General features: G+C 46.9%; 7 protein-coding genes across 7 annotated transcripts; 3 read left to right on the top strand and 4 right to left on the bottom strand.

Annotated features, from left to right (window-relative positions):
* Positions 1-631: 631 nt before the first annotated feature.
* AOL_s00004g540 (uncharacterized protein) lies at positions 632-3,476 on the bottom strand (the record flags this gene model as incomplete). The annotated part of the gene is made up of 6 exons (XM_011119189.1): positions 632-1,081; positions 1,320-1,515; positions 1,754-1,839; positions 2,336-3,009; positions 3,071-3,262; positions 3,359-3,476. 6 exons carry the CDS (start codon positions 3,474-3,476, stop codon positions 632-634), a joined length of 1,716 nt encoding a protein of 571 aa, XP_011117491.1.
* A 708-nt stretch (positions 3,477-4,184) lies between these two features.
* AOL_s00004g541 (uncharacterized protein) lies at positions 4,185-5,260 on the bottom strand (the record flags this gene model as incomplete). Its single annotated transcript, XM_011119190.1, has 2 exons — positions 4,185-4,961; positions 5,081-5,260. The coding sequence occupies 2 exons, from the start codon at positions 5,258-5,260 to the stop codon at positions 4,185-4,187; spliced, it is 957 nt and encodes a 318-aa protein (XP_011117492.1).
* A 1,347-nt stretch (positions 5,261-6,607) lies between these two features.
* On the top strand, positions 6,608-8,530 carry AOL_s00004g542 (uncharacterized protein; the record flags this gene model as incomplete). The annotated part of the gene is made up of 10 exons (XM_011119191.1): positions 6,608-6,664; positions 6,740-6,770; positions 6,834-6,901; positions 6,975-7,102; positions 7,166-7,313; positions 7,366-7,408; positions 7,472-7,502; positions 7,557-7,681; positions 7,737-7,968; positions 8,050-8,530. The coding sequence occupies 10 exons, from the start codon at positions 6,608-6,610 to the stop codon at positions 8,528-8,530; spliced, it is 1,344 nt and encodes a 447-aa protein (XP_011117493.1).
* Positions 8,531-8,789: 259 nt separating this feature from the next.
* Positions 8,790-9,532, bottom strand: AOL_s00004g543 (uncharacterized protein; the record flags this gene model as incomplete). Its single annotated transcript, XM_011119192.1, has 3 exons — positions 8,790-8,899; positions 8,962-9,272; positions 9,342-9,532. 3 exons carry the CDS (start codon positions 9,530-9,532, stop codon positions 8,790-8,792), a joined length of 612 nt encoding a protein of 203 aa, XP_011117494.1.
* Positions 9,533-9,833: 301 nt separating this feature from the next.
* On the top strand, positions 9,834-10,621 carry AOL_s00004g544 (uncharacterized protein; the record flags this gene model as incomplete). The annotated part of the gene is made up of 5 exons (XM_011119193.1): positions 9,834-9,896; positions 10,084-10,237; positions 10,362-10,393; positions 10,485-10,518; positions 10,596-10,621. The coding sequence occupies 5 exons, from the start codon at positions 9,834-9,836 to the stop codon at positions 10,619-10,621; spliced, it is 309 nt and encodes a 102-aa protein (XP_011117495.1).
* A 1,826-nt stretch (positions 10,622-12,447) lies between these two features.
* AOL_s00004g545 (uncharacterized protein) lies at positions 12,448-17,093 on the top strand (the record flags this gene model as incomplete). The annotated part of the gene is made up of 5 exons (XM_011119194.1): positions 12,448-12,645; positions 12,713-12,932; positions 12,985-13,143; positions 13,211-15,606; positions 15,675-17,093. 5 exons carry the CDS (start codon positions 12,448-12,450, stop codon positions 17,091-17,093), a joined length of 4,392 nt encoding a protein of 1,463 aa, XP_011117496.1.
* Positions 17,094-18,213: 1,120 nt separating this feature from the next.
* AOL_s00004g546 (uncharacterized protein) lies at positions 18,214-25,593 on the bottom strand (the record flags this gene model as incomplete). The annotated part of the gene is made up of 8 exons (XM_011119195.1): positions 18,214-18,267; positions 18,359-21,914; positions 21,972-22,218; positions 22,275-23,139; positions 23,201-24,597; positions 24,653-25,042; positions 25,115-25,201; positions 25,272-25,593. The coding sequence occupies 8 exons, from the start codon at positions 25,591-25,593 to the stop codon at positions 18,214-18,216; spliced, it is 6,918 nt and encodes a 2,305-aa protein (XP_011117497.1).
* Positions 25,594-26,792: the final 1,199 nt, after the last annotated feature.

Below are 26,792 nucleotides of genomic sequence, written 5' to 3' on the forward strand. Positions count from 1 at the left end.
TAATTTTGTAAATGCGGCCCGCCAAGACCAAATGCGGCATCGACCGCTCGCGGAAATTTTACATCACGGTCGACTCAATAGACGACTAGGATAGAATACAATTAAGAAGATAGGATAGAAATTAGTAGCTAATAATTGTTGATTGTTCATTATATTTGTTCATTCATTTGTATTATCTGGTCCATCGATCCACTCAATCTATGAAGGCTATCATCATGCGTCAAGCGTACCAGCACCAAGCGTGCCAGTCAGAGATATCGATATAAATCAAAGAGAACAAAAAGCCAAGAACTCCCCGCGCAATGTATTGAAGCACCACCCGCAAAGCTTGCAAAGACCTGTCATATCGCCAATCTGTTTATTTGAGGTAAACCCGTCCTGCTCCATGTCCCACCCCCCTTCTTAAAAGTAATGTGGTGAAAGTATGATGATAAACGCCGCCGAAGCCCGTTAAGCAAAAAGAGAAGAAGAAAAGGAGATAGAAGAGAAAGAGTATGAAAAATAAGAAAGAAAGACACCGAGCCATTGCCAAAGGAAACATAAAAGCCCCCAGAAACACCACCGCAAGACCGTGAAGATGTCAAAGAAAGAAATAGAGAAGCGAACGAAACAAAGATTAGGATCAAAGAGCCTACTGGCTAGGTTCAGGAAATTCTCCCTTGGGAGAAACTAGTCCTAGGTCCATATGTGGAATGCTCCTCAATCTCTCTGACTCGCTCTGCGCCGCCTTAGCCTCGACCCATGCTCTCAACTTCACCAGACTCTTGATCTTGGCTTCTGAAAACACTTCCTGGGACTCGAGGATAGTTTGGTTCACCATGGTCGCCACCTGTTTCCTCATATCTGGGTCCAGTAATTTCGCCAATGGCGGTGATAGCTGGTCTGGCGGGAAACATAGCAAGGCCATGGTGTGTTCCAGGTCCTTCAAGAACTCTGGGTACTGGGGTGCTCGTGGTGCAAGATAGTCCTGGGCAAAGGTAAGAGCGGGCCCGATATCATTGTCCACCATGCTGCGACGGACCAGTTCAATCAATTGGAGACGCAGAAGAGCGAAATGTAGGCGGGGGTGCATTTCCAGTAACTGCCATATAAACCACGATCGTTAGCCTATGGTAAACAAAACGAGGGTATTATGGTTTGATAGTGTGTGGGAAAATAAATTCCACGAGATAAAACTCAGCTTGAGAACTGAAGTGTTTCGGTGATTGTTACTCATCATCGAGGTCCGAAGACCTCTGAGAGTGGTGCATGAAAGGTTTTTTCATCATCGTAATATCTCGGGACGCGACGGAATATGATTTAGGAAGAAATATAGTTACCTCAGGTTCAAAATCATTGATGCGTTCGATCGCAGTTTTTATATCTCCGTGATGGATAGAGGTGCATATCTGATTCCTCTTTTCGATGGAAGTCAGGTCTATCTGCGACTCAAGACCTGCTTCTTGGGCAAACTTCATCGCAGCGGATGGGTAGCCCCCGATGATGAGATAGTTCATGACTATAGTATTCATATCTCTGTTATTGACCCGTTAGCACCATCATTTGCACGAGCGATCAACATGTTTCCGAGTATGAAAATGACAGATATATCAGACTGCAACAAATAAATATTGTTCTCCACACTTTTAATTTCTCGGAGAGATTCCCATTTGTTTGTAATGTCATCATAAGAGGATAGAATGGACGGCCGGACGGACGGCCGGACGGGGGTTTGATATCGGAGAATAGTAATGAAGATGGAGGGATTACTTACGATTTAGAAGGCCTGACATCGTCAACCTTCTTCTCCCAATCACGGGAGGAAGGCGTGATACCTGCAGGCGTCGAGACGGTGGCCGACTGGCAACCGTGTCAGCCATATTGACAGGTTCCGGTGACGGAGGAGGGAAAAACGGGAGTGCGAACCATGATAGAAGTCTTCTAAGGATCTTTGTCCACCTCTTCGCGATTAGGATAATACCATGAAGAAGAACCTCAACGATTCGTGAAAAAAGATGAATCGAGAGATTTCTTTGCGGGAAGAAAAGAATTTATTTATTCTTCGGGGAGGGAAATTGGTGGGTGGGCGGATTGTTGTGCGTGGTTGGTGGTTAGGTTGAGAACTGAAATTTATTCCCGGCCTCTTTGCAGGGCTCGCCGCACCGTGCCAAGACAATTTCACACCGCCAACGTCCACCAACACTTCGAATATTTTTCTGACATGTTCCTATTACAGCTGCAGACTGATATCCTCTGAGCTTCTAAACAACCTCGGCTGTTCAGTCTGATCGTGAATATAGCCCTGGTTCGTGGACTAGGCAATTCGTGAATTATACACTGCTAAACGGCTTCTGACATCCTCCCCGTTCCATGACTCGGTGCCATCTGCATCCCGTGTGACATTTGCGACTCCCATTTGTTCGATTACAAAACTTGCAGCGACTGTTCCATATTTAGCTGCCTCGATAACATCCCCAGTTTCCACAAGACCAATTGCAAATCCCCCCAAGAACGAATTCCCTGCTCCTGTGGTGTCCACGACCTTTTCGTTCCCTACTTCATAGTATGTTGGTAACCAATGTGGTCGCTCCATCTCTCGAGTAAATACCATGCACCCATGTTCTCCTGCCCGAAGGACCAAACACCCCTTCCCATCCTTCCCTATGCCTTTATCTAAGAATTTCCGAGCGAGTCCTTCGTATAGCCCTCGATCAAACACCTCTGGAACCTCTACACCAAAAAGGCTGTTGAGTTCCATATGATTCGGCGAGAACACATCTACCAATTTGACGGCTTTCATATAATCTTTTAGAAACTGAGGCGTACAGGTGGCTGGGAATGGTTCCCAGATAATCTTTGGACGTTCTGTTATCCCCGACTCCTCTCGCATTGCTAGTAACTTTGGCACGTCCCTAAAGATTTCACCGTGACGGGCGAGGAAGTGGAAGGTTTTTGATGATAACTGCCGAGTGTCCAAGAAATGCTCCGGGAGAGTCCATAGTGGCATTTGAGTATGCCGAAAGGTCTTCGCTATGGTTTGAGTTTAGTTCTACATCAAAGAAGCTCTGAAAAGAATATGATGGATACATACGTCCGAGCGTGGTATCAAGATATCTTAGATGCCCTCTAGTAGTGGCAGGGCGTTCGCGGACAACATGGAGAGTAGTATTCCAGGACTTCAGTGTCTCCAATATCGAATCTGGAAAGTCTGATCCGAGACGAGTGACCCAGCCGATGGAAGTAGAACTCTCGCCTGCGCAGAAGAGGCGTGCTCCGAGTGTGCCTCCATGATCATCATATTGTTAGCTGGTACCACTATTTATATGCTGTGTGCATAATCATATGAACTTTTGTTTATCTGAAAAAAAAGGAATCGTACTATATGTTCCAGAGCCACCGAGTGAATCACATATCGGGTCATTCCAGTCGTCTTTAAAATATATCGTATCGAGGATGACCATGCCAAACGTGGCGAACATAATTTCCCGGGCAGTCATTGTTTTTTAGGTTGCGTTAGCCGTTCAGAGTGCTTCCTAAATATAAATTTAATGTTATTTCAAAATTATTCCTGAATCTAAAATTAAAAGCCAGATAGGGCTACGTATATAAGCAAGCATATGTACCTTAGAATATATGGCGTCTCCCACTAGCTACACCTTTTAAGAGGCTGCTCGCAATGTATACAACAGACCAGAGTCGACGTTAGCTTCTCAAGTCACTAGCTTTATAAATTTAGTTGTCCCTTTCTCAAAGCTCCGCGGATCCGGTCGGGACAATTAATTGAAGGTGCCCGGCTCAAGATTTTATGGTATACAAGTAGATCAGGTTTTAATGCGGATACGACAAAATTAAACTGCGGTAAAGAACTATAATTACTCATCACCTTTTAAATTTCAAGCACCCTTGCATGCATGTATACAGTGTCGAAAAGTCACGTGTTGGTCTATATAGCCATAGTCATAGCTACTTATATAGTAGTCTCGCGTGCATATGCATGTGTGAACAAATATAAAATATAATGCTAGCCATGGATATATATATCAGCCTAGATTCGAGGCCACCTGGGTAGGTACTAAGCGGTTACTTAAATAGGTGCGACCCCTAACTTTACGTTATTTTGGATCTATGGAATCCGAATAAAGAAAAAAAGAAGGAAAATGTATTTGTTAGCTATAGCCCTTCAGCATCCCGTCGCCAGAAAAGTTTCATGTCTTTGTCAGGAGCTTTCTCCTTGATTTCAGTATTCTTTTCGTAAATTTTAAACACGACCTTCTGTTCCCCGTTACCCGTTCGGCGAGGTATAGATGTATTTGTTCCCACAAGATTTCTGTATTGCCATTTTCCTTCCAAGTCCCCCGAACGACGAAATCCTCAATATTCAACATATGGGTTCCTGGCGGCCCTTGTTCGATCGGTGAGTGGTGGAAAGACCCTACGGTAACAACCTGGTGACAAATATACACCAAAGCTGCCACCGGGCTTTCGGTCCCTCGGTCTGAGAATTTGAATGGTGGTGATACCTGGAATCCACAGCTGCCGACGCGTTGAAACAAGTATAGCGACTCATAATTACAGAGAGCCCCGATCCTCATGTTGTTAAATGTCATGTAGCCATAGAGTTGACTAACTGCTTTAACAAGCTTGGTAGGTCTCCCATTGCTAAGACGCCCGCTGTTGAACTCCTCGATAAGATTATCCGGCGTATCCAACGCCCAGGGGGCTTCCCATTCAAGGACGAATTTCCCTTTACCTCGTTCTCTTGGATTGGGTTGGATTACAAACACACGGTCAGCGTCACCTAAATCACAACCGACCCCGTGGTAACAGAAACGACCAACAATCCCGAAACACTCCTCTAATATTACCAAAGCCGGGTTCTCGTATGCTTTAGTACCAAGAGCGCTAACGCCATTTTCGTCCGAGCAGGATGTAGCTCGGCCTGTATCAGTTCGAATGAAATCGGACCAGCCGGGTTCCGCTAACTAAAGAGCACCTCCTTTTGTTAGCTAAGTGCCGTGCTCCTATGTTGTCACTTCATCTCTTCTAACCCTTTCTTTTTTTTTCTCATATCGATCCGATCTTACAACTGACAGGGACTCACCTCGAAACTAAGCTTTGGATCGAGAAGCTTTTTGATATCCCTCTTAATTCCCGTCCATTCGGTCAAATCCGGGAGATGCTCACGGGGATGTACGAGGTTATTTGTTTTTGTGGTAGAAAGGGGCCGGCAAGTTATCAACTGAGGAGCTGCGATTGCTTCGAGAAATTCAGAGAGCTGCATGGCGGAATCGATCCGGGCAATTGGGAGCGTTTTAGTTGCCGAACAGACTTTTTGCTGAAAAATGCAGAGCTTTGAATAATTGATCCTATGGGGTAATTGCCAGGGTATACTAACGACCTCCAGAGGATAATGACAGTCAAGTATTGAGGCTGTGGGTATTGGTGTTTAAGATGTCAGATAATAATATAATACGCTCGGTCTAAATTTATATTTATGTGAGGGAGATCACATTACAGAAAGGGACATGTTATATTAATGTCGAGGAGGACTGCGTTGAGTTGCGTTGGATTTCTGTCTCGAGGTTACGAGACTACTTAACTAGCACTCTTATAGTCTCGTAACTACCGGTATACCTTATACTACAGCCGTAATCTATGATATTCACATTTACATTTATTATAGTAACAGAATTAATATTAATATTAACATAGCGGAGTAGTTTAAGGAGTACTAGTATATAAAGAATAACAAAAGGCTGAGAATTGTAAATCGATGCTAGCTATGTAATATAATATATAATAGTCCTCTATACTTACATCTGGATATTTATATGTACATGTCAACGTTATAAACTCCAATTGAATCCCGGCCTACTCCGCTCGACTTAACTAGCTCGGACGTGCATACCCGTCTGCAACAGACTTCCCTGCGTTGTTTCGACCCCGCCGTCGCTAGCGAGTTCGAGTTCCCTTTGCATTGCAGGACGGTGCAGGACAGACAGCATTGGATTTGGCAGCTGCAGACTCTCAGTACACCTTCCTTATCAACCACCCCAGTTAGCCCGCGCCCGCCATATTTTTGCATTTGGGCTATCAGGAACATAGACCCCGGGTTACAAGCGGTAAACAAAAAAAAAGAGAGAGATATCTTAGAAACAAGATTTGGATTCCATTTCGTATCATATCATATCATTCGCATTTTTTAAACTACCGACCGGGTAATGTAATGTTTACCTCTCAGCTACCTACCAGGTGACTGCACTGCCGTTCAGAGCTGTTCAGCTGACAAGGCCCATAACTATCGTGTAGGATTGGTAGAGGCAACTTGGATTACCACAAGGAACCAACGCATATCGAATTCGAACATATCCTTTCATATCGAGTCCTTTCATTTCAGCAGTCTGTGTAGCGTATTACTCCACGAATATGAGATAGCGGCGTCCCCGCTGGTATGCATATGTTTTTACGATTATTGCCGACATATATCGACGTCTATTTTTACCATTATTTGATCGCATAAACCGGACATCAGAATCGTTTCCTATTGTTTTTCGTCTACCTCTCATCTTTTTATCCGATATCCTTCTTCTCCATTGCTACCGACAAGATCTTCGGGATTTAAACGGCAATGTCGGAATCACAAAGTATGAATTATGCATACAGCCCTCCGTGGCATGATACACATGTCGGTTTTGGTCATCTATGTTTCGGGAGTATACATGACTCTGAGGATAAGATCATCTAATTGGGTTTGATATAGATCATTGGAATCGCCGGTTCCTCGGGCTCTGGTATGTAGTTTCGACCATATATTAATTTTGATTCGATATGTCTACTAACACAAAACGTTATAGGTAAGACATCAGTTGCAGCTCAGCTCGTCAAGCTGTTGAACCTACCATGGGTAGTCGTTCTTTCCATGGTTGGTTCTCTACTTCGTACCGAAATCCGTGACGGATAATTATCGACGTAATATTAATATGGATAATGAATAGGACTCGTTCTACAAAGAACTCACCCCGGATCAATCCAAACTCGCCTTTGCGAATAACTACGACTTCGACTCCCCCGATGCAATTGACTTTGATATTCTGGTGGATAGGTTGCAGGACCTCAAGGCCGGGTAAAATATCTTCCATATCTTATACATATAAAATTGAGGTCTGGTCTAATTTTTAGTATGCAGAAAAAAGGCGGAAATCCCGATTTACTCGTTTGAAAAGCACCAGAGGGTCCCGAATAAGAATACTACGATCTATTCCTGCCATGTACTCATCTTGGAGGGTATCTTTGCGTTATATGATCAGAGGGTTTTGGACCTCCTGGATATGAAGGTATGGGGTTTGTTTTGGTGCTCATGGATGAACAGACGCTGACAGTTTATAGATCTTTGTCGACACTGATTCCGATATCTGTCTGGCGAGACGGTGTATGTTCTACTTATTCAAAGTATAAGGAATCCTAAATACTAATGTTCGTTGATGGTCCTTAGTGGCTAGGGATGTCAAGAGCAGAGGGAGAGAGTAAGTTATCCTTTCGAAAATCCGAATAACGATAGACACTAATTGTTTCTTTAGTGTACGAGGAGCCTTGCAGCAGTGGCACCGATTTGTCAAACCAAACTTCGAACTTTATGTTCGTCCGCAAATGAAAAATGCAGATATCGCAATTCCCAGGGGTATCGATAATTTGACGGCCATAGGTAAAACTAATAACCTAAGAGACTACAATTCATCACCGACTAATAAAGACTTTAGCAATGGTGGTTAAACATATTCAACGAGCCCTTAACGCAAAATCCGAAGCACATCTCAAGAAAATCGCAGAGCTTGGTGAGAAGGTTCTTGAGAAACCATTGACGGACCATGTGACCGTCCTTGATCAGACACCACAGTTGAGAGGAATCCATACCATTCTTCAGGATAGGAAGACGAGCAGAGAAGATTTCATATTTTATTTTGATAGACTGGCGAGTTTGTTGGTTGAGAAGTATGTTATGTTTTTTCTCTCGTGGGTTTTAGATTGTGTGGTACGAATGAGGGGCTAACTACTAGGTACGGATATTTGTAGGGCGATGGATCGTATGACGTTCACGAGCCACGAGGTTCTTACTCCACTCAATCTCCCGTACAATGGTCTTCGCTGCGCCTCTGCTATTTGTGGTATTGTCATCCTCCGCTCCGGTGGTGTTTTCGAAATTGGTTTAAAGCGTGTGGTTCCCGACTGCAAAATCGGGCGACTTCTCCTCCAATCCAATATTCGAACGGGAGAACCAGAGCTCCACCACCTAAAAGTCCCACCAAATTTGGGCAACCATCAAGTGTTACTGCTAGACCCACAGATTGCGAGTGGTGCGGCGGCGTTGATGGCTGTGAGGGTTTTGAAGGATCATGGGGTTGAGGAAGGTAATATCGTATTTTTGACGTATATGGCTACGAGGGTGGGACTGGGGAGATTGAATGCTGTATTCCCGGAGATGAAGATAGTAGTTGCGGGGATTGAAGAAGCATGGACAAGCAGATGGATCGATGAAAAGTATTTCGGATGTTGATTTGATACCACTTTTCATAGTCTCGGTCCCAGAGCCTTCGTTCATTGAAAGTCGGACTTATGGAGCATAGCGTTAAGATACTGTGTAATTTTTCGGAGCGTACCCTTAAATACCCGGTGAATTACCTAGTAGATACTTCCCGGGGTTTTACCTTTAAATATTCTTTGTACAGAATCAAATGACCAAAATAACGCTCGGATTTATATGTACAACAACAAAGAACCAATCGACCACGAATTATATACTTTGAAATCGAAGCTTATTTGGTGTGAATTTTCTTTAATTTCTTGTCGCTCCATGCGAAGTTCGAGGCGTAGGCCTTGGACACAATAACCCTCTCTTTTGGCTCCTGGACAGAGTAGTCATATCCTGAATATAAACGTCAGTATCCAACATCATCCCAAAACATAAAAAACAAAGAGAAAACCCACCCTGCTTCTCTGCAAAATAGATAGCGTCCTCCTTCGTCCTGAATTTCAAATTGGTACCCTGCAAATAATCTGCCGAACTCTGCCATCCCATCAATGGATTCTCCCATCTGTGTCCCTTGGCCATAACGTCCCAGTCCATCCTCCAGAGTCCTCCTCTGTGATTGGAGCTTTGCATGGCATTTTTTGTGGGCTTGTAGATGCGTACTGTACGGGATTGGAGGTCTAATGGGGCACCGGAGACGGCGCCGGCTGGGATGACGTCTGCTGGGATGTGTTCTTCGGGAATGACGGTATGGGAGGGGGAGTAGGCGCTACAATGATCGTAGTCGTTAGTATATCATTTGATATAAGACTGTCAATTCGAATGAGTAAGGGCATACGAGGTGGTAGCGTCGGTTGGAGGCTCTGCTGCTACAGCCGGTGGGCCGCCCTTAGCGGGTGTCGGTGGAGCAGAGGGAGGATGGGCGGGAGTCTTCTTGGATTTGGTAGCCCTGGAAGCGAGTGTACGGGATGCCGCTGGGAGAGCCAGCCGACGGGAGGCCAGTACTGTAGGACGGAGGAGGGCAGACATGGTCGACTGCTGTTGATGCTTTGACGTTGAAGTCGGGATTGACAGGTATTCGATGGATTCGATTCTGATATCAATCGAGGAAGAGAACGTGAACAGGCAGTTGACGTCGGGGACTGTGTTGTGCGGCTAACCGGATTTGTGGTGGCGCATAATTTGCGTTCCGAGAAAACATCATTGCGAGCCGGTCCATTTCAACGTCCGTCCCCTCGAAAACACCCGTATTATAGATCCCATCCTCTACCTCTCCGCTCCGACCATTCGACAATCAGGATAGTCTGATCCCTTTTCCTTATCGATCATCATGTCGCTCATCTTCCGTCGCGGTATCTCGACCATCATCCCGCCAAAGGTCGCCAATCCAAATGTACGTTTGTGATCTCAAATAGGTTCCCCGGTTATCCGCCCCTCCTCCGATGGGGTGTGGGAAGGGTTGGGAGATTTCTCCCCCATCTTTCTGGGAGCCAATTGGAAGATATGGCTGGTGTTAAGGGATCTTATATACGATACGAGATACGACTGGAGACTGACGGTATATTTCTGGATTGATTTAGGCAATCGGCCAAGCCCAAAATGCCGTTCGTATGGCTAGACTGGTAGAGCTTTACACCAAGCTCCCGAAGGGACCGGCTCCAAAGATCCAAGGGAAGGGTCTTATCGGACGATACAAGGCCAAATACTTTGATGGAGAGAACGCCAGTGCTGCTCGTATGTTTGTCCTTGTTTCTATAATGAACCCACATGAGGGGTTTATCGATGGATATATCTATCAAAATGAATATATTGGATATTGAAATTGGATTGCTAACGATATCGCTATTGTCGGATATAGCATTACTGCATATCTTCGTCGGTTTGATTGCCGTATGTCCCCTCTCCCCTTCTACGATCCTATGTATTGGATAATACAGTATATAGTGGATATGTGGACGGCTAGCTGACCTTTTGCTATTAGTTCGGATACGCCCAAAACTACTACTACCACTTGCGTATGTTACGGGATATCTATTCTATGACCTTATGGTAAATATTGCACGGATATGACTAACTGGACTTTTGTTACTAGGCCACCACAAGAACAATGCCCACTAAATTGGACGATTGGATGGAGACCACCTTAACCTACTTCCTCATTGGAGTCTGATAAGGAAGTAGTTAGGGGAGGCAAAGGGGTGTATGTGATATAGCATCAAAGGAAACGGTGTGTACATATAAGTAGAAAATGACTTGTTTTATACAGAAAAGAAAGTGCAATATATTGGCATATCTACCTTGTCTACCCTACCTTATCCCCCTCCCGCATTCTTGGAATACTTAGGTAGGTTAAGAGTATTTAAACCATGGTAAGAGTAAGAATGTATCGAATCATGCCTATAATTGAATGAGTGGCGCTGTGATTAATTCTTCAGGCACGTTATATCATCGATCGAATTGATATCCGCTACGGTATACATCCTTATAACGGCTACCGACCTAATTGCTTCCCTACCTAGCTGGTATTGAACATTGTATGTAAAGATAGCTGTATAGTATAGGTAGTAATTATTTCCAGTAGAAGTATAGGTGAATTGTTTGTATCAATTCTGTGCTTCCACAAAGGGCTCTTCACCAAAGACGTCGACAAGTTCAAGTTCAAGTTCACTTGCACAGTTTTGCTGAGATACTCTCTCAACCGTAACTCACCTCTTCATCCCATCACCATCACCCTTCTCCTCCTCTTCTCCCTCCTCTTTCATCATAATCATCATCGTCTCACTTCCATCGCCATCCTCAACATCCCTAATATCATCGCCATCTCTTCCTTGTTCCATCGGCGACAGTTAAAGCTCTAGATCCCGATAGCCGTATTAAATACTCTGTTGGCTCTTGAGCCTCCCAACTGAAACAGTAATCGCGAAAAACACACTAAAACTACCACGCACACGCACTCCACAACACACACCACACCACCACGCACTCTCCGGAATTCCGACATCCCACAAATTCCAACTAAACCTCATCCCTCCACCTCTCTTCCCCCCCGCAATCCATTCGATCCGGAATTGCCCTACAGTTATTACTGGTAGCTGGCTTTTAGTTTCTCCCGAAGAAACATCAGTAGCCTTTCGAAGGCCACATTCTATCACTCCATCGAACAAATCTTCATCAAGGGCGTTTGACTATTAGCGAAACCTTGTCACTCACAACCCCCCATTTTTTTGTTTAAAAAAAACTATCCGGTGCGTGATCCCGTTCGAACTCTACTGTATCTACGACTACTCTCATAATTACATCTTCTCTCGTCGGCGGTGTGGGCTCACACGACACTTCTTACTACTTTAGCTAGATAATCTGGAACAACCGGCGATACATCCCCCCGCCTGTTTTGGTTACGGAAATAGCATCCGAGCTTTCTTCTAACTTGGGTTCTTTACTCCAACTTTTATTTTTCGTTGAACTCCGAACGAAAACCTCCCCGCTGGCGACTTTCATCCTTATTTTTTAGCAAGATAGCTTCCTGGTGAGTTCATTACAGTTTTTTTTTCTCGTGTCCCACTTTGTTTGTCATTGCGGCTGGCTGGTGGCCTTTTTATTATTCCCTTTCATAGGACAAGAAGACGCTATATATTGGTTCGAATCTGGGGAAATGAGATGGGTTGGAGCCTGACCGGATCTGGGGATGTGCCTGGCGCTTTGAACCTCTGACTCTGTCCAGATTATCACCTTCTATTCAGCTCATTTCCGAGTACCAGACATATACCTCTATTGTTTTCGACTGTTGTTCTTGATCGCCGTACAACCATTTTTTTAACCCTACCATATTTTTGATATTTTTCTATTTTTTGGTTCTTTTTGTTGATTTTTTAGCCCCCAAAAATAAACACCCGCTAACCATTTATCAATCCTTCGACTTGTTATAGAAAGTGAATAATAGTGTTATGGCAGAGCACCTTACTCAAGATGTGGACCCACGCTTAGTGCAGTCGGTTGTCAATTCGACAACCGGCGCTGATGGAGTAACGACACTTTCAAATGCTCACGGTGTGGAAGCTGCCGTCGTCTCTGGGGAAGAATCAAACGCGAACAAGGGTGCAGTCAGCAGCAACGGTGTGGTTACCGAATCAAACACTCCCAACGTACGTCCGGTCGATACACTCCCGACATATGCGCAATGGAACCTGGAGGCTAACTGCCATCTAATAGGACTCTTCGATAAAGGATAAACGTGATGATAGCCCTGCGGGAGCGAGCGGCACCGAGTCCATCAAGAGCGCCGATAAACCCACAGCACAGAAGGTCGCCGCTCCGAGGAAACCGCCAGCCGTAAAGTCGATGTCGTTAAACAAGGCTTTTCTTTCAGGGAATGCCTCCGCTGCACCCACTCAAACGGGGAACGGGAAGCTTACTTTGTCTTTAGATAAGGGTATGGGGCTCTCTATCAAGTATATGTGAACATTAGGACTAATTGGATATAGGCTCGAAAGGGACCGTTTCCGGAGCAGCAGCGACTTCCGCCTCGGCCGCAAAACCACGACTAGTTAGTAAGATAGGCCCATCTGGTTCGAGAATAGGCGGCATCGGTCAGTTGGGTGGCAAAGGAGGTACCATCCCGTCGGTTTGGAATCGAAATCAACGTTAGTATTAAGAGCGCCCGGATATTGGAAGGGACAATTTTTCTGATATCAGGTTGTTTTTTTTTAGCACCCGCGCCTATACCCGCAAAAGAATACACCGACGAAGAGCTCAGTAAAGTGGGGATACATATGGCTGAACGTCTACACACCGAAGATAGCAAAGAGGCTAAATGGGCCGACATCGATGATGAAGACGACAACTGGGTTCCGCCAGACACAATCGAATGGAATGATGGTACAAAAGTCACACTAGATGCCGAAACACCGAAAGCGGCTATCTCTGCTTTTGAGAAACAGATAGGAACAGCAGCCTTAAAAGAGCAGAGATCCTTGCACGCTTCGCATTCGAGCCCTAGCATAGCTTCCGCGAGCCCTTCACTCCCATCTAAATCTCTCGACCAGCATGTACCCAGGAAACCGGAATTTATCCCTAGCATGCCACCTTCGAAGACACCTTGGGCCTCAGTACCGTCTGGACAATTTCCTACGCCTCTGCCAGTTGCACCACCCTTCGGACAATATCCTGGACGTCCACCTCCTCCGAATAACCGACCCATGTTAGTAAATACTCGCTCGCCCAAGGAAGTTGGATTGGACGACTTTAATAGGCAGTCATGGAGGGATAGACAGTCGAGTCAATCGCCTAGTGCTCTCTTTAATTCGGAAACAGGGCATTTTGATCCCATTGGAGAAGCAAATCGGAGTAGAGATCAGGCTAGACGGAATTCGAGGAATGAAGGCCCAGGTGTTCGTCCGACTTCGCTGCTCCAGCGCCCCGGTGGAAAAGAGCATGAACATGATATGTCTTTCCATCACCATACTCGTTTCCAACGATCAGACCACGATCATTTCCCCGGTTCTACAGCTGGACCTTTGGATATGGGAAGACGTCGCTCGGGTTCCATCAGATCTACAGGGTTAAGCGATGCTTCGTCGAATGCATGGGATAATCGACATCCACCTGCTAGTGGCAATGTCGTCACGATTTCTGAAAGTGGGGCAGCGGATTCAACTCATCAGCGACCAAACCAAGGTCCCCTTTATGTCAGCCCTGGTGGCGATCCTAGGCTCCACCGTCTTAGTACCCTCGGCCCTCAGCCTACAATGCCGCCTTCGGATGCTGTGGCTCCCGTCGCTCCCGTCGCTCCTGTTGCCATTGCTCCCGAGCAAGAACCAATCGTAGCAGAACCTGGCGAGAATCCTGTAGAGGCACAAAAAAGAGTTATGAGAGATGCGAGAGAACAAGCTAGAGCACGAAGACTTGCTGAAGAAGCTGCAGCCGAAGAAGAGAAAAAGTTAAGGATACAAAAGAAACTAGCTGAATTGGATGAAAAGATGAAAGCAGATGCTGCAAGTAAAACTGAGAAGAGCCAGGATGCTGAGGTTCCGGTGGTTGAGAACAGCAGTGGCGCGAATATCGGCGGCCAGGTAGCAGCTGGAGAATCTACAGAAAAGCCAGACATATCTGACATGCACAAGCCACCTGCATTGAATGGTAACAACATGAATGGATTCAAGCCACAACAACAGCCACAAACACAGGGATTAGTCCAAACCACAACAACAGCAACACAACCTCTGTCTCCCATTCAGAAACACAGCAACGCATCCCACAGTCTTTATCCTCCTCCCCCCCCTCCTGCTCCTGCTCCTTCTCAGAACACTAACCTCCCTCCACCTCCCATAAACTCTTCTTCCACCTCCATCCAACCTTCATCTCCATCGCTCCCATTTTCTTTCCAGCCTTCTAACAGCTTCCAAGCTTCACCTCATCATCAGCATCAGTATCAGGCACCGCCTAATAACTTCTCTCAGCCTTCTTCTAGCTTTGCTAACAGCTCTCATTTCCATCGTTACGTGGAACATCCACATCCCCATTCTGTCACTGGTCACTCTCAGTATCCTCCTGCGAGCTCCAATTCTCATCCTCTTCCTCCTTCGCGTCATTACGACAACAGAAATCATCACCGTCCAGCTCCGGAGCAAGGTAACTTTCATCATCCTAGCTCCTCCAGGTTTGCATCTCATCCTCCTCCTCCTTCTCATCCTCTCTCGAATCAGCAAACTAGCAACGGATCCAACCAGAGTCCATATCCTCCTGTTGTTTCCCATCAAGCTTCTTCCTCTCATCAAGTCTCTTCTCATCTTCCTCCTCACTCCGTTCATCTCCCCCATCATCCTCACCCCGAGTTTCACGAAGAGATGTCTCAAGCAAGCTCTCCAATGGTGAATGCCTATTCTTCTGTCAAGGTTGGTGACCAAATAACCACATCGAGTGCTTCCCTTCCTGCTTCCAGCCAAGAGAAGCAACAACATCCCGTTGAGATTCCGAAGGACTGGCAGCGTAATGGCGTCATGAAGCCCTCACCTTGGACACCAACTGCTGCAGAGACTCACGTCAAGAGTTTCTCGATGTTCCTCCCGACCAACAAAGATGGTCAGCAGCCACAAGGCTCGCAAAAGGTAAGCTGCTCCTCCCATCGTCTTCTACTTTACACAACACAATGCTAACTAAACCTACCTTCTCACAGGCGACCTGGGCCCCCAATGAGAGCAAGACAGACGCGTCTCTTGGAACTCCATCCCGTGCACCCGAGGAGCTTGCAGCCAAGGCTCCTGAGAAGGCTCAGGATGCCGAGGTCAAGCCGGCCAAAGCTAACGCTGAGGCAACAACCGTCAAGCTACCAGAGGAGCCGAGCATCTCCCCACCTCCCGCGACCAAAAACGAGGTCGATGTCCGGGCCATTGCGGCCACCATTCCAAACTTGCGTTTAATTGCACGAGGCCCAAGGGGCAATGATTTCGTCCCAGGAACCAGGACGACATACAAGCAGTTGGTCTGGGCTGTCAATATGGACAGCGTCTCCAAAGGGGGGGACCCAAGGTTGGACAAGGGGTTCGACGCCTTCTACGCACAGGAGGCCAAGACCATGCCGACGGAGGTGGCCCCAACGTCCTACAATTTCGGCGGCTCCGACGAGAAGGAGCCAAGGGCCACCATACAGGCCAAGAAGCCGACCGCCGACGACGAGCGCTTTGACCGAGTCAAGAGCGCCATCAAGGGTGCGGCTGGCGGTTCTTGGAGGGATTTTGCCCTCCAAGACACCGAAGCCGCCCCTCGGTGGCGCGAACCGACTCGGTCATTGGGCGAGTCGAAGAACTGGGCATCCTGGGGCAGGGATGCCTACAACGAGAGGAGGGAAAGGGCTCACCGGGAGCATGAGGTCTCCCGGGCCGCTTGGGAGAAGCGGCAAGAGGCAAAGAGGCCTCAACCTTGTGCCCCGGCTGCCGCGGACATCACCTTGCAGGTCATTAGCAAACCTGCCTTCCAAGGAGCCACCGAGGGGAAACCCAAGGTCTCCTTGCCGCGTTTGGCCTCCCTGCCTCACCCGGTCCCCGTCCAGGCCGCACCAGCCGTCGTCTCGCAGCCAGAGCTGCCAAACACCCTCCCAACCGAGGAGGAGTTCAAGGAGATGGCGTTCCAGCAGGAGTTCGGGTCGACACCCACAGTGTGTCTTCCCACTACCACCAGGGCCTTCCCAGGTGGGGTGATGAGCACCCCACCTGCCAACCCCCCACGACGTGGCAAAGACAAGTCCCGTCTACGAGACCATGAGATTCGGTCTCGGGCCATTTTTGGCCCAGACGACGCCGAGGATGGGGTTCCAACCACAATCCGGGTCAAGCTTCCCGGCATGGCCGAGGCGAAGACCTTCCCGGTGCCTCCGGGTTACGAGGCAAAACTGAAGGGCCAGCACCGCCACCAGAACCGCGGGCAATACAGGGAACCACGTTCCAACAGCGGAGGGCAGCCCGGCCGCTCCGGATCCGGCGGACGCTCCGGGTCCGGCGGACGTGGCAGCGGTTCGAACCGGCCAAGGGGCCCCAACCAACACGGCGGCCGACGCGGCCAGAGCTACAACGGTCCCCCCCACAGGACCAACGCCTAACTTCTCCGGCCCCATCTATTTTCTCCCTGTTTCCACCCTCCTTGTCACCACCATCAAATCTCACGAAGCATCACTGGATAAACATACGAGAATCCTATGGTGTATCCCCAAGAGGACAAGAGGTTCCCTAACTGCGATACCAAACGACGACTATCACTTGTGTTTTTTCATATTTTTCTAGCGCTATTGTTTATGCTGTTTTTTATTCTATGTGTTTGCACTGCTTTTTTTTTTTAACAACCTCCCTAAGGCCTTCTTGAAGTTACTGCGGCTGACGCATCATCATTATGACAGCCAATGTTCTCAGAATCCCTGATATTATGGGCAGCTTGTTTGTTTCTGTTTTATAGTCATGTCTTTCTGTTTTTCTCTATTGATGATGATATCAAAAGAGGTATCAACAAATCCACGTGCACAGATGAGTGGATGCATGGATGAGCATTTTTATCACACGCCGATGCTACACCTTGCTGCTGTCTATCTATATCCTTATCTCTCTTTTCAGACGCGCCATCACGTGCACAGAGCATGCAGCCGACATGTAGTTAACAGCTCAGCTATCTTGTCGAATGAAGTGGAATACGAATTAAGAGAAAACATGAAAACTTTTGTGCATTGACTCCTAGACCGTAATAGTACTTTAGCCTAGTTGTTAGACGGTGCTGAACACACCATAACGAATCTTAAGTGATCAGGCATTAAATTTAATCATTAATAAAAATTGTCCTAGCATAGCCAGCCTTAAGCTCGTAGATTCGAATTTGTCCCAGTTAGTTTCAACGTTAACTTTATCCTTATATATACACACGAACGACTAATTACCAAACACCCTTCGAGGAATAGTTGATTCTCTCTATACTTAATATACATTGTGTTTAAATTCTCGATGCAGCTTTCTTTACCTCGTACTTGAATGGTAGCTACGTAGGTAGCACAACTTCAAATCATTTCGTAAACTTTTCTTTTTTTTGGGGGGCTTATATCTGGTGAAAACGCCAAAATGAATTCCATGAACTTTTCTAGCTACTAAGTCATAGCTTATAAGGCTTTCTACAATGCCCTCCTAGTATGTATGTACGTATCCTCCTTCATTTATATCCCGGTACTGATTCCTAGATCTTTACAACAGGACACTAGCTAAGATGGCCATTCTTGTGAACAATCCATACCTCATCTAGAAGAAAAGAGAAAAAAATTAGTATTTTTTTTTTGGCACATAAAATCGTAATACTCGAAAGAGAAAAAATTTGGAACAAAGGACTTACCTGTCTAAAGTATGCCGCTCTCTGGTCGAAGTCTACCTCCTCACTGATCTCAGAATTCCTCGGCAACGGGTGTAGAATGACCATGTGCTCCTTCGCATGCTTCAAGACCTTGTTATCAACGACGAACGAATCCTTCAACCTCTCGAACTCAGAAAGGTCGGTAAACCTCTCCTTCTGCACACGAGTACAGTAAAGTACATCGCTGCGGCCGATGATCTCCGGTGTCAATTCACTATATTCACCCAACAGGCTACCATGGGTCTGTATCTCCTTCTTCACATCCTCGGGCATGGACAATTCTTTAGGAGAGACGAATTGAATACGAACGTCATAGTGCAACAGAAGTTTTGCCAGACTGTGCACTGTTCGGCCGTATTTGAGATCACCCATGAAAGTGACGGTGAGACCGTTTACAGTTCCTAGTTCCTCACGAATGGTGAAGAGGTCCAAGAATGCTTGGGTTGGGTGTTCTTTGCTTCCGTTACCTCCGTTGATAATGGGCACCGGTGAGAAGCGGGCAGCTGTTTCGGCGCTAGCTTCGGACGGGTGACGAAGGACGATACCGTCGCCGTAAGATGCTAATGTGCGGATTGTGTCTTGAAGAGTTTCACCCTTTTGAGTGCTTGACATATCAGCTGAGATGGGGATCGTACGACCTCCAAGACGTTGCATTGCTGCGTCGAAGGAGGCGGAGGTACGAGTTGATGGCTCGAAGAACATCGTGCATAAGACTCTACCCTTGAGGAGGTCGATAACTCCATATCTTTCCACAGCGGTACGCATCTCTTGGGCGATGGTGAAAAGAAGATGTAGGTCGCTACGGTTGAACTGATTGACGGAGAGGATATGACGTCTACGGAATGGAGAGCGGGAGACTAACTCGTAGAGGGCTGGGGAGACTTGTTTCTCCGGTTGGAGGAGGTTATAGGGTGATAAACCGGAGGAACGGACGATGTCTTGACCGTGGCTGGAGGAAGGTGCTCTTGGACCGTCGAGGTCGAGGTGTTCGAGACTTGGGCCGCCAGCGGTACTTGGTCTCTTGAACTGTGAGTAGCCGCTTGCGCCTGCATTCGACTCCCGTCTTCCTCCCTGAAGGGGCATGATAGGTGGAGACTTGACCGTTGGAGCTGGTCGAGGTCCTGACGAAGACATGTCCTTTCCAACTGTGCCATCTGCGATGAGGATACCGTCCAGGCAAGCAGTCTCGCCCTCGAATACGACTCTCTCAACAGATCCCTTGAGAACTTTACCAGCGAATGGTGACCAAGAATCATGCTCCTGGATGTGAACACCACGATCAAGGTTGACTTCAATAGCACACTGCGGCTGCTCATGAAGGTCAAAGATCTCCATCGGGTTATCCCTCAACCTCTTCGTGATATCTTCCAACGTCAGCCTCTTATCCGCAACGGCAGTGAAGAGCAAAGGAAGGGCCTCCGCAATTCCAAGAACGGCGGATCCAGATCCCTTCACATCAAGCGAGAGCTGGTATGGAAGACTACCGGTAGAGAAGCAGTCAATGATATCCATATGTTCCCAAAGTGCTGCTTGGTCTTCCTTTGTGGGCAAAGCTGCACACTGTGGATACTCGTCTTGCGACAGGAACAGCGCATAAATTGCAACGTCGCAGGTAACTTGCAACCCCTTCTGCTTGCTAAGAGCGATGAGTTTGATATCATCCTTTGAAGTTACGCTAGTGATATGCACGTTCCTGCTGTGGAGGCTGGCCAAAAGTAAGATGGAAGCCAAATCGCTTGTCTTCGCATCTGTAACAATTGGCTTGTTGGTAGGCCAGAATTCGAAGTGAGTGGTAACCGCAGCTACTTTATTGAAGTTACCAGAGAAATGGTTGAACGGAATGAAGAGAGACCCAACTTCGGATATTAAGCTGGTCAACTGCTTAGCATTGGTGGTGGTAGCGGCAACTGAGAAATTGAAATCACAGTAGGCAGCCTTCCTAGCATTGGAATGTGCAGTGCTGAGGGCTCTAGCATCCGTCAATGAGTTTTCCAAACCCAAGGGCATGATTCTAACCATTGAGAAACCGGCTGCAGCAGATGCCTTCATGACCTTCTCGAAGTCACGGCTTCCCGCCTTAGCCAACCCAGGAACGAATGCGCCAATGTTTACAAGACCGGGTAGCATGGCAGTGAGGTGGCTAGCCTTGTAATCAACAGTCGAGATCTCAAGCTCATAGTTTCTGATAATAGCTTCGATCAACAACTTAGCTGTCTTGACGTTGGTGACGAGTGGAGTCTGGAAATCGACTGCAAGACGACGACTTCGGTACCCTTGTGAGATATAGTTCGAAGGACGTCTGAAACGGTTGGCAGAAGGCAAATTGATATACAAGTCAATCAAATTGTTTTCCAAATGCTGAGTGAGGGAGTACTCGGACTTCTGGCCATCCTTCTCGTTTGTGAGCGCCTCCAAAAACTTCACTGGAACACCACTGGCTTCTAGGAAATCTGCAGTACCAGTGGTAGCAAAGATCTTGAAGCCGTATTCGTGGAGTTTCTTGACCGAAGGTAAGAGTTCGACCTTCTCCTTATAACTTCCAATAGAGAACAAAACGCTCTTCTTAGGAAGTTGGAAGCCAGTCGAAAGCATGGCCTTAAGGTAAGCCTCGTACTTGTCACGACCAAAGGATGCGACTTCACCAGTCGAGGCCATTTCAACACCGAGAACAGGATCTGCGCCGGAGAGGCGAGAGAAACTGAACTGTGGGACCTTGACACCGACATAGTTTTGTGGAATGTTGACAGCTGGGTACGCATCAACTGGAGCACCAATAATCGCATTTGTGGCCATTTCGATCAAGTCAACTCCCATAACCTTAGAAACAAATGGGAAAGATCTCGAGGCTCTGACGTTACACTCGATGACCTTGATCTCGTTATCCTTTGCGATAAACTGGATATTATAAGGTCCAGTAACATTCAGGGCGTTTCCGATCTTGCGGGTAGCCTCTGTAATACGTCTAACGGTCTCTGGATCAAGATCCTGTGGGGGAACAATCAATGTAGCATCACCAGAGTGAACACCAGCGTTCTCGACGTGCTCAGAGATGAAGTGCATAATCATTTTACCATCCTTTGCAACGGCGTCCATCTCAATCTCCTTGGCGTTCTCGATGTATTTGCTGATAACGACTGGATGTTCCCTTGAAACCTCAACGGCTTGCTGGAGGTAGCTTGCCAAATCGTCCTTCGAGTAGACGGTATTCATGGCTGCGCCGGAAAGAACGTATGATGGTCTAACCAACACTGGGAACGAAACCTTGTCGCAGAAAGCACTGGCTTCCTCAATGCTGGTAAGTTCTTTCCAATCAGGCTGATCGACTTCTATTCGGTCAAGCATACGGGAGAATTTGAAGCGATTTTCTGCGGTATCAATCATTTCAGGTGAAGTACCGAGGATCTTAACATTGAGACGGTAGAGTGGGAGGGCGATGTTGTTCGGGGTTTGACCACCCATAGACAAGATTACACCGCTTGAGCTCTCAAGGTTATAAATGTCAAGGATGCTTTCGAGATTGATGTTCTCGAAGTAAAGCCTGATTTTTTTTGATTAGTACATATTTAAATCAAGAAGTAGACAATTATTAACTTACTTGTCGGCCTCATCGTAATCTGTGCTGACGGTTTCCGGATTGTAGTTGACCATGATAGTCTTGACTCCACGCTCTCTCAGAGTCCTGACTGCTCTGACGGCGCACCAATCGAACTCAACGGAAGATCCGATCCTGTAAACACCAGATCCAAGAACCATGATACCCTGGTCCTCGAAAGTAACATCGTGTTCGTTGGCATTGTATGTAAGGTATAGATAATTTGTGAAGGCAGGGAATTCGGCCGCAACTGCATACCAAGTTAGCTTGATCCAGTACCCTTAGATGCAAGGGTTTACTACTCACCAGTATCAATCTGCTTCACCCAAGGCATGATACCCTGATCAACCCTAGCCCGTCTAACAGCAAGCTCATTGCTCCCCCAAAAGTTCGCAAGCTGCCTGTCGCAGAAACCGAGTTGCTTGGCCATACGGAACAACCCAGCTGGAATTGTTGCCGGTGTGAACTTCTTCAAAATGTTACCAGCTTGGATAAGTCCCATCAACCTATTCAAGAACCACTTATCGATCTTTGTCATTTCCCAGATCTTATGGACTTCATATCCGGCATGCATTGCATTTGCAATAGCAAAGAGACGCTGGTCAGATGGGAATTGAAGTTCTTGGTCAATAGACATGAGAGCCTGGGTTTCGCTGAACCCAAGGTTGTGGTAATCAATGGCTCTAATTGCCTTTTGAATGGCTTCTTCGAATGTTCGGCCAATACTCATAACTTCTCCAACAGATTTCATGGACGAACTCAGCTGTGTAGAGACGCGAGTAAACTTCTTCAAGTCCCATCGCGGAATCTTGACGACGACATAGTCAAGCGATGGCTCGAAACATGCGCAGGTAACCTTAGTCACAGAGTTCGAGATCTCGTTAAGAGGGATACCCAGACCAAGTTTCGCCGCGACGAATGCAAGCGGATAACCAGTCGCCTTAGACGCCAAAGCCGAGGAACGAGACAGACGTGCATTCACTTCAATAATGCAGTATTCCCGAGATGTTGGGTTTAACGCATATTGGATGTTGCATTCTCCGACGACGCCCAAGTGACGGATGACATTCACAGCTGTGGTTCGCAGCATATTATAGTCATCATCAGAGAGCGTTTGTGAAGGAGCCACGACGATAGAATCTCCAGTATGGATACCCAAGGGATCGAAGTTCTATTGCAGAATAATCAGTAAAAAGTCATTGATATCGGTCCGCGAATAATATGTAACTTACCTCCATGTTACAAACGGTAATACAGTTATCTTGACAATCTCTAACAACCTCGTACTCGATCTCCTTCCAGCCCTTCATACTCTTCTCAATCAGGACCTGGGGGCTAGCGGCAAAGGCTTTATTGCAAAGATCAACCAACTCTTCCTCGTTATCTGCGAATCCACTGCCCAGACCACCGAGAGCGTAGGCAGCACGAACGATAACAGGGAATCCAATATCCTTAACCACTCTGAGGGACTCCTCGACAGTAGAAGCTGAAGCTGACTTGGCACATTTCTCACCGATCTGCTCCATGCTACGGGCGAAAAGCTCTCGATCTTCAGTAGTAATAATGGTATTGATAGGTGTACCCAAAACTTGGACACCGAGTTCTTCAAACTCATCTTTGAGCTGAATACCGACCTGGAGAGCGGTTTGACCACCGAATGTAACGTAAATAGCATCTGGGCGCTCGTGTTTAATGACCTTCCTGACGAAGTCCGCAGTAACTGGGAGGAAGTAAACTTTGTCTGCTAGACCCTTTGATGTCTGGATAGTGGCAATGTTGGGGTTGATAAGGATAGTATAGATCCCTTCTTCTTTTAGGGCTTTAATGGCTTGGCTGCCAGAGTAGTCGAACTCTCCAGCTTGTCCAATACTCAAGCCACCACTGCCTAGGATCAATACTTTCTTGACATAGACTCGTGGAGAACGTTCAATGTTGTCCTTCTTGAGACCGCCGGGGAAGACAATTGCTTGGTTGAGGTACTTCTCAGGGTCTTCGGTGCTCTTCTTGACAGCATCTAGGAATACGTCGAACAAGAACTCTGTGTCCCTAGGTCCGGGAGTGCTCTCAGGGTGGAACTGAACACTGAACTGTGGCTTCGAAACGTGGTAGATACCCTCGTTCGACCCATCGTTCGCATTGACGAAGAGCTCCTGCCATCCTTCGGCTAGAGTGGTGGTATCCACCGCATAACCGTGGTTCTGGGAGGTAATATAACAACGGCCAGAGATCATATTTGTGCAAGGGATATTGTGACCTCTGTTACCGAATTTCATCTTCTTTGTAGACGCACCAGTGGCCCTGGACAAAAGCTGATGGCCCAAACAGATACCAAAGACAGGGGTCTTGTCTTCTTTCAAGGCAATCTGAATGTTCTTGACAGTGACATCCAGCATGGCTGGGTCACCTGGACCGTTACTGATGAAAAGACCATGGTACTTCCCGGCTTCCAGAGTTGGGAAGTCGTAGTCCCAGGGAACAACTTTGATCTCAAATCCACGAGCTAGGAAGCAGCGGATCTGGTTGTATTTCATACCAACATCGACGCACAAAATTCTGAGCGGTTCACCTGAAGATGTCTTCTGTGCCAATTCTGCTGGCGGGGTATAGACCTTTGGCTCACGGATTGAAACTACAGCACGTTAGCTTGTGTAATTTGGAGTGGAGGGAGTGGCTTCATAACTCACCATCGGCAACCAGGTTCTTCTGGTTTGGATCTACCCAGTCAACAGTTTCAAAGTGATCTCGCCACGACTTGTCAGATGGCCAGTTCAATAGAGCACCAACGTCGCTGGCCAATTCACTGAGTCTAGAATTTTTCTTTTGTAGCAGAAGCTTCCCCAACATGCTACCCTGCTGGCGGATCTTCTTCGTCAACGCCCTTGTATCGACACCGTAGATAGCGGGAACATTTTGCTCCTTTAGCCATGTGCCCAAAGAGCTCGAGGCAAGGTAGTGGCTGTAGTTTTCGCCGGCGTAAGAGGCAACGACGAGACCTGCAATATGGATTTGATTGGATTCAAAGTATGCTGGTAGGTCTGCGGTTAAAAGGTCGACATCTTCACGTTTTGGGACACCTGTACCAATTTTATTAACTAATTGTTTCTACAATATATTATTTTAATGAATTTTGCATGGTAGGAACGTACCATAATTTCCAACCAATGGAAACGTGATCACGAGAATCTGGCCGCGGTACGAAGGGTCTGTTATGGACTCAGGATATCCGACCATGCCTAACCAAGATTTCAATTATGTAAGTTACTACTCTTTTTAATCATAGGAATTATTACGGCGACAGCATACCAGTCTGGAAAACCATCTCTCCGCTGACACTTCTCTGAGCGCCGAAACTGTACCCTTGGTAAACGCTCCCGTCCTGGAACTCGAGCGCCATGAGCCCTTCATCGTCACTGGTACCATCAGCCAATTGACCATCACTGGTCAAGTTTCTAGCAGTAACAGGTGGATGTGGGTAATCTGGCGGCACTGCGACAGTAACCACAGGTTCTGGGTTTTCTGCCAGGACCGAGCCCGTAGCTGGACTTGGAGATGCCCCTGCGGCATTGCGCATTTGGTGGGGTGGAAGGCGGGGCGACGTGGGGTTGTTGGAAGATTGTGAGGTCATTTTGGAATCTTTTTAGCTAGTATAGATGATATTATGGAATGTTTGATGAAGGTTTATGGAGAAAAGCCTGGGATGTTTAAAAGGTGGTTTATTAAAGCTCCAGATCGCAATATCGATCGATCTTGAAGGGCCAATGCATATAAATGTGGGTTCCTGTTTTTCTTTTTGAAGGTGTGGGGATTTAAGGATGTCGGTAGGCTGCATGCAACGTGATATCACTCGGCTTGTCAGCGGCATGCTCAAATCCAGTCAAATCAGATTCATGATCGAATTCTCAAGTCCATGGCTCCATTCCGCCAACATCAAATATTACAATTGCAGTCAATGTGACAACAGCATGAACAACAGGGCCAAGCACATTCTTTTCTCCAGAAGCCGCACTCGGTCAGGGTCATGATCACAAACCTGGAGGTGATGCTTTAGGAGATCCTATTCTCTCTCTCTCTCTGTCTCGATACCGAGATATCTTCTTTGCCGTTTCCTTCGTCCGTTTCGTCCGTTCCTTTGTCAATTGGTTTGTTGCACTCCAGAGCTTGCTGCTGGATTGGCTCGAGGAGGTATCTCGAGGGGCTTTGACAAAGGAATGAATGAAGGGAGGGAGGATAGGAGAAGGGAGAGGGAGAGGAGAGAGAAAGAAGGAAGAAAAAAATTTTGGTCCACGATCAGAAAAAAATTATTTAGACTCCCATTGACTTGCCCGGCCTTGTCTTGTCTTGTCTTGCCTTGCCTTGCAAGCTTGCCTGCCTGGCCGCCTACAACTTTTTTTTTTTCCTGTTCGCCGTTTTGCTTCTTCTTTTGCGCGTTGGAGCTCGGCTGAAAGCTCTGAACCCTGCAGTTCCAGCCGAATCTCGCAGACGACAGTAGAATTATGTAACTGAAGAGTGGAGATGGGGGTCGTCAATTGGTAGGAATTTTGGTTGGGGGGTAGTGCAGAATTCTAGAATTTGTGCGGCATCGCTGTGGATTGAAGTTTTGGATCGGTGTAATCGTACATCATGTGCAGGCCAGGTACGCATGCATAAAAGCAAGAAACAGAAACAACCTGTAAAAACGTCTCTAGATCAGCGTAAACAGCAAGCTTGCAGTAAATAAGGACCAACCAAACTCATTGTGATAGTAATATGTATAGTAAGTAAGTAAGGATCACAGAATAGCCAATGAACAGAGAAATAAAAATAAAATGAAATGAAAAATGAAAA

The sequence above is a fragment of the Orbilia oligospora genome, assembly GCF_000225545.1.
Source record: "Orbilia oligospora ATCC 24927 unplaced genomic scaffold scaffold00004, whole genome shotgun sequence".
NCBI classification, from domain to species: domain Eukaryota; kingdom Fungi; phylum Ascomycota; class Orbiliomycetes; order Orbiliales; family Orbiliaceae; genus Orbilia; species Orbilia oligospora.